This window comes from Chiloscyllium plagiosum, unplaced genomic scaffold (assembly GCF_037043375.1).
Source record: "Chiloscyllium plagiosum isolate Xiang-an unplaced genomic scaffold, Cpla_swu_hap1 HiC_scaffold_6, whole genome shotgun sequence".
Classification (NCBI taxonomy): Eukaryota; Metazoa; Chordata; class Chondrichthyes; order Orectolobiformes; family Hemiscylliidae; genus Chiloscyllium; species Chiloscyllium plagiosum.
Window position 1 is genome coordinate 97,141,744 of NW_028270144.1, and position 12,394 is coordinate 97,154,137.

General features: G+C 38.8%; 1 protein-coding gene across 1 annotated transcript in view; it reads left to right on the forward strand.

Annotated features, from left to right (window-relative positions):
- LOC122551068 (neurobeachin) overlaps positions 1–12,394 on the forward strand; it is a 991,558-nt gene that overhangs the window by 183,623 nt on the left and 795,541 nt on the right. Inside the window, exons 14-17 of the mRNA XM_087988254.1 lie at positions 4,022–4,101; positions 4,385–4,447; positions 6,183–6,280; positions 11,900–11,992. Coding sequence (XP_087844380.1) covers positions 4,022–4,101; positions 4,385–4,447; positions 6,183–6,280; positions 11,900–11,992 — 334 coding nt within the window. The remainder of the gene's footprint in view (positions 1–4,021; positions 4,102–4,384; positions 4,448–6,182; positions 6,281–11,899; positions 11,993–12,394) is intronic.

The window sequence follows — 12,394 nt, forward strand, 5'->3', positions numbered from 1 at the left end:
ATCACACTGTAAACTTTTGCTATAAATTGTGTTTTACAATCTTATTCTGCACAATCACCTGATGAAGGAGCAGTGCTCCGAAAGCTAGTGCTCCCACATAAACCTGTTGGACTATAACCTGGTGTTGTGTGATTTTTAACTTTGCCCTTCTCTAAGGGCAATGTGGGTTAACCTGCAGCTTGTGGAGGGTAGCGATTCGAGAAGATAATTCTTCACTACCACTTTAAGGGCAGATAAGGGCTATAAATGCTGTCCAGGCTGTTTGCCACGAGTAAATTTTTAAAAAACGTCTGAACTCGTAATGCGATATGATAATGAGAAATGCCTGGATCCTTGTTACTTTCTATAACAACTTTGGAGTGAGTCAACTGTAATCTTTATCAGTCGAGAGTGTGGTGCTGGAAAAGAATAGCAGGTCAGGCAGCATCTGAGCAGCAGGAGAGTCCACCTTTTGTGCAAAAACCCTTCAACAGGAAGGTTAGGGCATTCCTGATGAAGGGTTTTTGCCCAAAAAGTCGACTCTCCTGCTCCTCTGATGTGCCTGATCTGGTGTGCTTTTCCAGCACCACACTCTCGACTCTAATCTCCAGCATCTGCAGAACTCACTTTCACCCTGTAATCCTTATCAAGCAACCCCGAAGAGTGTACCCGGACAGCTTAGTGTTCATGCTGTACAATTTTATTTTAACCAATAATCTTTCCTAGGTGCCTCCACGCTTTAAGACACTATTTTTAGAAATAAATGATGTCTCCTTGATGGAAACCAATTTTCAATGGCCTTATGTTTTAAGGTTCACCAAATTCTTTCTTGAAATGCTGGATTTGATTAAAGCCTATCTGCCTGGTGCAATGCATTGAAATGTTTTTAAAAAAGTGCTAATTGCCGTTCCTTCAGTATCTGTCACTGATCACTTATTACTGATGGAATTTGAAGTTTATTACCTGAAATGAACTGATATAGTCTATAAATACCACTCATTTGCACTGAAGGTCACCTTAGATTACAACAGGATCTTGATGAGATGGGCCAGATGGAGTTTAATTTAGGTAAATGTGAGGTGCTGCGTTTTGGAAAACAAAATCTTACCAGGACTTAATGATAAGGTCTTAGAAAGTGTTACTGAACAAAGAGACCTTGGAGTGCAGGTTTCTCGCTCCTTGAAGGTAGAATCACAGGTAGATAGGATAGTGAAGAAGGTGTTTGGAATGCTTTCCTTTGTTGGACAGAGTATTGAGTGCAGGTGTTGGGAGGTCATGTTGCGGCTGTGCAGGACATTGATTAGGCCACAGTTGGAATATTGCATGCAATTCTGGTCTCCTTCCTATTGGAAGGATGTTGTGAAACTTGAAAGGGTTCAGGAAAGATTTACAAGGATGTTGCCAGGATTGAAGAATTTGAGCTATAAGGAGAGGTTGAATAGGCTAGGGCTGTTTTCCCTGGAGCGTCCGAGGCTGAGATGTGACCTCATAAGAGGTTTATAAAATCATGAGGGGCAAGGGTAGGGTAAATAGACAAAGTCTTTTCCCTGGGATGGGGGAATCCAGAACTGGAGGGGATAGGTTGAGGGTGAAAGGGGAAAGATATAAAAGAGACCTAAGAGGCAACTTTTTCACGCAGAGGATGGCGCATGTGTGGAATGAGCTGCCAGAGGAAGTGGTGGAAGCTGGTACAGTTGCAACATTTAAAAGTCAACTGGATGGGTAAATGAATAGGAAGGGTTTGGAGGGATATGGGCCGGGTGCTGGAAGATGGGACTAGATTAGTTTGGGATATCTGGTTGGCAAAGACGAGTTGGACCGAAGGGTCTGTTTCTGTGCTGAACTGATAATTCATTGTTTTATTGATCTTCCAACATTTCATGAAGCATTTTATACTTGCACATACTTTGTGGCTAATAGTACTTTCTGCTGTTGCATTCATATTTGCACAGACCTCTCGGTTGATCAATTGTAATTGCCCCAATTATTTGAGCAAAATTTTACAAAGTGTAACCTCTATTAACTTTCCATCACCTTGCCATAATTGTTTTCTTCTCTTTATTATGTATTATTATTAACTGACTGAATTTGTTTGGCAAATCTACAAAATGCAAAATGGAAATGTTTGTTTCTTGACACAATTTTTAATCCATAGCTACTAACTTATTGAATGCCTATTTCAGTGATCTTCCATGCTTAAGATCTCACATCCATCACTCATCTTTTCTATAAATTTATTGTATTCCTTATTCATGCAAACTTGTAATTTATAAAAAATCTGTTAAAAGACCATTTCATTTTAATGTAAATGTTGGAAATGATGTACGTTTTTGTCCTTTGTCAATAACACCACTTGATTTTTTTTTATAGTCTAATAAATGAACAAATTAGTATCCCCATTGTAAATTCCAAGTTCATGGATTTTGCAAATGTAATAGTTTTGTTGTTTTCCATATCCATAATCAGTGTCTTTAATAACAGTATTTTACTGGGTTCTGCATTTTTGTCTATAAAATAGTTACGTCTATTTTCCAAGGAATGATTACGCACTAAAATCTTGGAAGAATAACCATTCCCAAATCTGAAACTGGTGAATTCAAATTCTTTAGCCTTGTTCTCATTCTTAGTATTGAGATACTCCAGGTAAAATTTTACCCAGTTCATTCCAGGCACTCTAAACATGAATTTGTTCTCAAACACTATACAATTGAAAGATATAATGCCCTCTCTTCGTTCCATGGGAGTTGGTTTATCTCATTTAATTATGCAACTGTTTTGTGATGCAATGTGCCATCAGTAGCGTAGATTCAATTCCTGCACCAGCTGAGATTTCTATAAAGAATTTTCCTTCATGAACTCGAGCTTGAGCTTTGGATTCAGAGTTGTGACGTTTTAAAGCAAATTGGAGGGTCACTTACACAAACTTCAATGGAAGAACCTCCTTGCAATTTGCATCTTGGGGAGTCCATGGAAACATTGAAGAGAAATTAAAATACATTTTGCATTGCTTTTTACATTATAGTCTAATGTTAATTTGTTTAATTTCCACATATACAATAAGATTGTATTGGCTGGGGAAAGAAATTCTTGCGGCATAGTTCTATTGATTCATTGCCGAATGTTCAGTTTTCTTTGTGTTAACAGTCCCTCACACAATTTGTAAAATATATTTATTAAATGTATCAGTTACCTTGACTGAAATGTAATTGTTTCTAACAGTGTGCATTCTAATTTGAGAATTTACTCAACAAAAACAAAAATTGATGATGATTCAACAAAGTAAATAATGTTACATTCTGTAAAATGCAGAATTTCAAGGATTTTAGTACATGCATCAGTTTTATAACATTGGATTAAGGATAGTGTTGATTATAAAATTAATGTAACCTGGAATTTAGCCAAGTGTCAATTTCAGAGCAGTCTTATCCTTTTTGTAAGTGCTTTTTTTTTGAAAGAGTGCGAGATGATTGAGAATAATTATTGTCGGATTTAACAAATGACCTTTTTCTTACAATGGAGAAAAATGGAGGGTGAATATTATGCCTGTTAACCAGAGCTATATGGATATTAATTAAATGGCGACTGTTACATGACATACTGAAGTGAAATTGATAGCTCGTTTTACCAATATGTTCCATATTTGCAATATGTCCAATAAAAGTTGAGAATTTTTAACTTGTGTGAATATATTTTATAACATTTTAACTTTTTAAATTTTTCAAAAATGGATTGGATAACTAGTAATTCAAATTAGATTTTTTAATAATCAATTTTTTTCTTGCGCATTGTTATATTTCAGAAACATTTGATTGTCTTTTTGTTCTGAAGTTTATTTTCATTGGGTGCAAGGTATTTTAGAACTTGTTTGAATTTGCACAATTCTTAGCAAAGTAAATATTTTGATTCTGATCCATTTGTACATCTCAGGAATTTGCTGAATGTGTTTGTGCAAAGAGTGTAAGACTAGGAACTGGATTTGGAAGACATGTTTTTGCACTACAATTTTAAACTGAGTGACAGAAAATTTTCTTCTTATTTCAAGATGGCCCTCGTCCATCTCAGAAAGAAATTATTTCACTGCGGGCTTTTATGCTGCTATTTTTGAAACAACTAATTTTGAAGGTAAGAACTGATGTGTATACTAACATGTTAAAAAGGTACACTTTTCACTAAGCTTTGTTAGCTTATAGAAACCAGGAACGAAGATCACTACAGTGATGAAACAAAATTCATTGCATGTTTGCTGTGATTGTATTCTATTAAGGCTTAACAAAGAGGCTGAAAACATGTTTGGTGAATTGCTTGGTCTCCCATTACAGAATTAATCTAATCTACAATCTGACTATGTTTTGCATTTCATTGTCTGAATATAAATTGTCAACTGTAGTTATGTTTGTTTGAATAGGATCGTGGTGTCAAAGAAGATGAACTTCAAAGTATTCTTAATTACCTGTTAACCATGCATGAGGTGAGTTCAAAATGTATCGTTATGCAAGCGAATAAATTAAGAATAGAAGTGTACCAGTCAGATCCTTGAGCCTGTTTTTGCCATTTAATAAGATCCTGGGTAAACTGAATCCTTGGCATTCCTGTTTATCCTTGCTAAACTTTCACCCAATTGCTTATCAAAATCTAATTTTAAAAATGCTAGCATCAATTATAGCAGATGTAATATCAGAGTATTTGCAAATGCAAAATAAAATTGAGCAGAGTCAACATGACTTTTTGAAGGGGAAATCGTGATTGATAAATTTATTGCGTTCATTGAGTTAACAAGCAGGATAGATAAAGGAGATTCCCAGAAACATATTTGGATTTCCAAAAATTGTTCTGAGGTGCCACACTTAAGGCTACTTAAAATAAAATAGTACATTGATTTGGGCTAACATATTTGGACAAGTAGAGGATTGGCTAATTAATTGACGATAGATTTTGGAGGCTTTTTCAGAGTTGTAACCTGTAGGTTTGCAACAGGAATCCATGCTAGTACTACAATTAATTACAATAGATATGAATTACTTGGATGTCAGAAGTGAGTGTACAATTGCCTAGTTTGTTGATGACACAGGAATAAGTGGGAAGGCTAATTGGGGAAAATACTCAGATTGAGTGAGCAAAAGCATGGCAATAGATGGAATATAATGTAGGCAAGTGTGTGGTTATGCATCTTGACTGGAAGTAAAGAAGAACTGATAATTATATGGGGGAAGAGTGCTGAAAACTGCAGCACAGAGGGATTTGGGTGTTGTGCATTTATTAGAAAAAGTGCACATTAAAGTTCAGGTAATAGAGAAGGCAAATAGAATGTTGGTCTTCATTTCAAAGGGAATGGAATATGAAAGGTATTGCTAAAGCTGTACAAGACATCAGTCAGATGTGAACAGCTTTGTTCTCCTTAATCACATTACTATTTCTGTATGTAAACAAATATGTGTATTATTGTCTTCAGTCATTTTAATGTTGAAAATATTTGAGATGACTTTAAAATCTGAATGAATTAATTTGGGTACTAACCATACAAATCAGGGAACTTCCAGTGTCAAACAAAATTTGTTCTCAATTAATTAATCACAATTTATTCATCTGAATGGTGGGTGAGGAAGGGCTAAAGCTTAATGATGAAAATGCCCATTTTTTAAGAGGTACAGGAAGTTTGACCAGTTCCCTGAAAAAAGTAAGCAGAAAAAATTATAAAGGGACGTAAGACCAACTTTTTTTTTGTTTTGTAAAATCTGTTTGACCCATAAAGCATAATAATATCAATTTACATTTTCAATAACATCTATTTTGTAGTGCATTTAATGTAAGAAAATACTTTAGAAGCTACACAAACATTTTAAGACGAGTATGACACCAATCTGCATAAGGAGATATTGGATCAGAAAATAAAAAGCTTGAATTTGAAATAATATCTTAAAGAAGGGAAAGGTGCTTGAAGAGAATTTCAGAGCTCAAGGGTTTGATATTTGAAGGTTGAGCTGCCAAAATTAGAGGAGGTGAGATTTAGAGAAGTACAGATATCTTCAAGTAGTGTTTGTTCCATTTTTTACTTCCCCCACAGGGTGTTGTGGTGTTTCAGGATTGAATTTATCTGTATGTCTGTCTTGCTCTATTTTGAGCCCTGTGAGAAGTTGAGTTTTAGCAATATATCTGAATGAAGAGAGCTTTATTTTGTTTGACTGCCTCTCTATTCCATGACACAGGATGAAAACATTCATGATGTTTTGCAACTGTTGGTTGCACTGATGTCAGAGCACCCTGCATCCATGATACCTGCTTTTGATCAACGAAATGGGATACGGTGAGGACATAAGTATACTACAGCTGCGAATAAACCAACTAGGGAATTTGTTCAGCAGTTTATATTTTTGGTCATTTTGTTTTCGGCTTTCGTTGTGAGGAAATTAAAATAATATTTTTTATGGAAATATTTTCCTTCTATTAAAATAATTGAGCATGCTTTTTGATTTGAACATGAGTACAAAATTGACAATTTCAAATGCATTTGCGATATTCTTGTAAAACACTAGTGTTTTTGAAATTTGTGACATGTTGAGATTCTATTTTCCAACCAACAAAATTCATTCATTAAATCACCACACCAGAGCAATGACAGCATATTCTTCACCAATTTTTAGGTTTCTAACAATGAGAGTGGCTGACAGAAAAGTCAGATTTTGAAACACTTTTTTGCTGTAATGGTGATACACTCAACTTCTGGATAACATGGAAAGTAGGAGGAGGAGGAGGCCATTTGGCACTTCAGACCTGCTCTGCCATTCAATATGATTATGACTGATCATCCATCATGTTCTTACTTTCTCCCATACCCTTTGATCCTTTTAGCCCTAAGAACTATAGATAATTCCTCATTGAAAAAACGCAACAATTTGGCCTAAACTACTTTTTTGTGGCTGAGAATTTCACAGGCTCACTACTCTCTGGGTGGAAAAAGTTGTTCTACGTTGAAATAGTCTTCGAGGAGAAAGTGAGGACTGCAGATGCTGGAGATCAGAGCTGAAAATGTGTTGCTGGAAAAGTGCAGCAGGTCAGGCAGCATCCAAGGAACAGGAGAATCGACGTTTTGGGCATCCTGAAGAAGGGCTTATGCCCAAAACGTCGATTCTCCTGTTCCTTGGATGCTGCCTGACCTGCTGCGCTTTTCCAGCAACACATTTTCAGCGTTGAAATAGTCTTGCTTCATACCCTTAAACTGGGCCTCCTGGTTCTTGATTTCTTGGTCAAATGGAACATCCTTCCTGAATTTACCCTGTTTGATCCTGTTATAATATGATAGGTTTCTATGAGAGCCCCAAAGTCTTCTGAATTTCAATGAATATAGTTCTAACTGATCAAATCTGTCTTCAGAAGTCAGGAATCAGTCTGGTAAATCTTTGTCATACTCCCTTTTAGTCAAACATCCATCCTCAGATAAAGTGACTAAGCTGCACATACAACTCCAGTTGTGGTCTCATCAAGGCCCTGGAAAATTGCAGCAGGTATATCCCTGTTCCTGTACTTGAATTCTCTCGCAATGAAGGCTAACATACCTTTTACCTTCTTCACGGCCTGCAGTATCTGCATGCTTTTAGCCATTGCTAAACAAGGACACCCATGTCATGTTGCACCTCCCCCTTACCAAATTAGTGACCAATTAGATGATTTGCCTTCCTGTTTTTGCTACAAAAGTGGATAATCTTTCATCAGTCCACAATTTCATCTGCCATCATTTGCCCACTAACTCAACTTGTCCTAATCACACGGAAGCATCTCTGCATCATCCTCGCAATTCATTCTCTCTCAAACTTGCAGATTTTATGTTTCATTCCTACGTCTAAAATTGTGACTGGATAATATGAAAAGTGGGGTCCAATCATTGATTCATGCATTACCCCTGAGCCACTGCCAGCAATTTGGAAAAATATCAGTTTATTCTACTGTTTTCTGTCTGCAAACTAGTTCTGTATCCTTGTCAATATGGTACCCCCAATTTCATGTGCTTTAATTTTCCATACAAATCTCATGTCAGACCTTATTAAAAGCCTTCTGAAAGTCCAAGTAAACAGTATTCATTGGTTCCCCCTTATCCACTTGTTAAATCCTCAAATAAAACCAGTGGCCTTGTCAACTATGATTTCCCTGTTGTAAATCCATGCTGACTGATTCTGTCACTATTTTCTGCTATTAAACTTATAACGGAGTCTAGCTTTTTTTCCCACTGATTAGCTGATGTCGAGCTAATCAATTTATAATTCCCTTTTTCTCTCTACCTCATTTTAAAAATGTGGGGTTACGTTCGCTAATTTTCAATCCATACGAACTGTTTCAGAGTGTCTCAAATCCTGAAAGGTGACCACCAATGCATCCACTATTTCGAGGGCCACTTTATTAAGTACTCTGGGATGTAGATTATCAGACCCTGGAGATTTATTGGCCTAAAATCCCATTGATTTCCCCAACACTCTTTCCCTATGAACGCCGATTTTCTTCACTTCCTCCTCCCTGTGTTCTGGATCAATAGGTTGAGGAACCAACTAGAAAACAGACCCCACCCCATGCTGGGTACTGTGCAATGACATAAGGAATAATTGTCAATTTAGCTATGTCACCACAAGATGACAAAGTTCTTCACCCAGATTGACAGTATGGCTGGTTCATAGACTAAGGTCCTAAACCTAAATAAAGGAAAGTATGATGATATGAGACATGAGCTGACTATGATAAACTGGACCCTGTGTTCCAACATTTCCAGGACCTTATTTGTGATCTCCTTTGTGAAGCTAGAACGAATATGTGTACTTAATTAGTCTGCTCGTTCTTTGTTCCCCATTTTAACTTCCTCTGTTTCTGACTTTAGAAGACCTACATTTGTCTTCACTAATACTTTTAGCTTTGCACACAGATAGGAGCTTTTAAAATTAATCTGTGTTTTAATGCAAGCTTTCTGTTATACTCCACTTCTCCCCCTATTTTATCAATTCCTTTGTTCTCCCCTTGCTGAAATCTAAATTGCTCCCAATTGTCATGTCTGTTGCATTGTTTTGGCCATTCTATATTGTTGGTTTCAAGATTCTCCCTAAGTTCCGTCGTTATTCAAGGCCTGGCCACGTTTCTCGTTTTGATTTTGTGCAATTGCTGCAGATCCTCCATTGAATTCTTTTAATGTTACCATTGCTTAATCACCATCATCCTTTTAAATAATATTTTTCAGTTTATCATAGTCAGCTCATGTCTCATATCATCATACTTTCCTTTATTTAGGTTTAGGACCTTAGTCTATGAACCAGCCATACTGTCAATCTGGGTGAAGAACTTTGTCATCTTGTGGTGACATAGCTAAATTGACAATTATTCCTTATGTCATTGCACAGTACCCAGCATGGGGTGGGGTCTGTTTTCTAGTTGGTTCCTCAACCTATTGATCCAGAAAGCAATCCTATACATACTCCAGGAATTCCTCCTCTGTGGTATTGTTACTGATTTGATTTACCCAATCTATATGCAGATTGCAGTCACCATTAGTTTCAACTGTACTTTTATTGCATCTGTCTCTAATTTGCTTTTAAAAGCCTTACAATGCCACTACCTTTGGGGGTCTATATACACCCTGCACTATTGTGTTCTACCCATTTTTGTTTTTAAGCTCAATCCATACAAACAGCACTTGACTGTAGCTAATACACTTCCACACTCTTATATTACAGCTCTTTAATTAGCAGTGCTATCCTCTTTTTTTTTTGGTTAGTGTGGTGCTGGAAAAGCACAGCAGGTCAGGGCAGCATCCGAGGAGCAGGAAAATCGATGTTTCGGGCAAAAGCCCTTCATCAGGAATAGAGGCAGGAAGCCTCCAGGGTGAAGAGATAAAAGGGTGGGGGGGTGGGAAGGGAGATTGGCAGGTAGGACTGGTCATGAGGACAGTGCTGAGCTGGAAGGTTGGAACTGGGGAAGGGGAAATGAGGAAACTGGTGAAGTTCACATTGATGCCCTGGGGTTGAGGTGTTCTGAGGCGGAAGACGAGGCGTTCTTCCTCCAGGTGTCGGGTGGTGAGGGAATGGCGGTGGAGGAGGCCCAGGACCTGCATGTCCTCGGCAGAGTGGGAGGGGAGTTGAAATGTTGGGCCACAGGGTGTTGGGGTTGATTTGTGCGGGTGTCTTGGAGATGTTCCCTGAAGCGCTATGTGAGCTGGTGTCCAGCCTTCCCAACGTAGAAGAGACCGCATCGGGAGCAACGGATACAATAAATGATATTGGTGGATGTGCAGGTGAAACTTTGGATGTGGAAGGCTCCTTTGGGGCCTTGGATGGTGGTGAGGGAGGAGGTGTGGGCGCAGGTTTTGCAATTCCTGCGGTGGCAGGGGAGGGTGCCAGGACAAGAGGGTGGGTTGTAGGGGGGGGCGTGGACCTGACTAGGTAGTCACGGAGGGAATGATCTTTGCGGAAAGGGTTGTGGAGGGAAATATATCTCTGGTGGTGGGGTGCGTTTGGAGGTGGCGGAAATGTCGGTGGATGATATGGTGAATGTGAAGGTTGGTAGGGTGGAAAGTGAAGACCAGGGGGTTTCTGTCCTTGTTACGGTTGGAGGGGTGGGGTTTGAGGGCGGAGTTGTGGGATGTGGATGAGATGCGTTGGAGGGATCTTCAACCACGTGAGAAGGGAAATTGCAATTTCTGAAGAAGGAGGCCATCTGGTGTGTTCTGTGGTGGAACTGGTCCTCCTGGGAGCAGATACGGTGGAGGTGGAGGAATTGGGAATACGGGATGGCATTTTTGCAGGAGGTAGGGTGGGAAGAGGTGTAATCCAGGTAGCTGTGGGAGTCGGTAGGTTTGTAAAAAATGTCAGTGTCAAGTCACTCGTCATTAATGGAGATGGAGAGGTCCAGGAACGGCAGGGAGGTGTCAGGGATGGTCCAGGTGAATTTAAAGTCTGGGTGGAATGTGTTGGTGAAGTTGATGAACTGCTGAATCTCCTTGAGGGAGCACGAGGTGGCGCCAATGCAGTCATCAATGTAGCGGAGGAAGAGGTGGAGAGTGGTGCCGGTGTAATTACGGAAGATGGACTGTTCTACGTAGCCGACAAAGAGACAGGCATAGCTCAGAACACTTCAACCCCAGGGCATCGATGTGGACTTCACCAGTTTCCTCATTTCCCCTCCCTCCACCTTACCTCAGTTCCAACTTTCCCAGCTCAGCACCTGTCCTACCTGCCAATCTCCCTTCCCACCTATCCGCTCCACTCTGCCCTCTGACCTATCACCATCCCCACCCCCATTTTACTCTTTGCTACCTTCTCCCCAGCTCTCTTTCTCCCCCACCCCCGCCCATTTATCTCTCCACCCTGGAGGCTTCCTGCCTCTATCCCTGATGAAGGGCTTTTGCCCGAAATGTTGACTTTCCTGCTCCTCGGATGCTGCCTGACCTGTTGTGCGTTTCCAGCACCACTCTGATCTAAACTGTGGTTTCCAGCATCTGCAGTTCTCACTTTTGCCTAGTGCTACCCTACCTGCCCACTTCCTTTTTCTTTTTGTCTGTCTTTCCTAAAAACTGAGTACCCTTAGATATTCGGGGTATATCTGGTAACTGTGCAGCATGTCTATGTAATTGCAACTATGTCATGTCCATTTATATCTATTTGCATAGCTGATTCATCCATTTCATTGCAAGTTTCTGGACATTAAGACACAAGGGCTCAAGGCTTGTCTTTTGAACATTCTTTGTCCCGTTCACATTATTTTACAATGTGATCTAATTTGATTCTTGCCCTTAAATTTTATGCCCTTTCCTATTTCCCATTCCATAGCAAATAAGTAGAAGTTGCAAAGATTATAAGGATCAATGATTCTGATTTAATTTGTTTTAAAAATATTGTTAACAGTGATATCATAAATCATTGCAATCAATTTGGTGTATTTATTGTTTCTTCAGTGTTATTTACAAATTATTGGCTTCAAAAAGTGAAAGCATCCGTGTTCAAGCACTGAAAGTTCTGGGATACTTCCTCAAACACCTTGGTCATAAGTGAGTATAGCCAAGTTAATTTTCTTTTAAGATAAATCAACTGTTTTCTTTTTGTCAGACTGAGAAGTCCATGGAATGCGAGATAGCAATGCAGAGCTTGGTTTTGTTGAGAATGGTTGGGACATTGTATTGAAATTTTCATTTTTATGCTTTAATATATTTTGAATTGAAATTCCAGCTTATTTTACTTTATTGATTGTAGTTCAGTCCAAGGTCTATTTTAAATCTCTTCGGTTTGTGTCTTCTGAGTTGATTTGAGGTGGCATTCAATCGTTTGTTAGGAAACAGGTATCACAAAACAAGAAGCAAGCTGTGGTTGAGAGAATTACAAAAGCTGTAAAAGGGCCAAGGGATGACAAAGCTATTTTAAAATATGAAAAATAAATAAAACTTAAAACTACA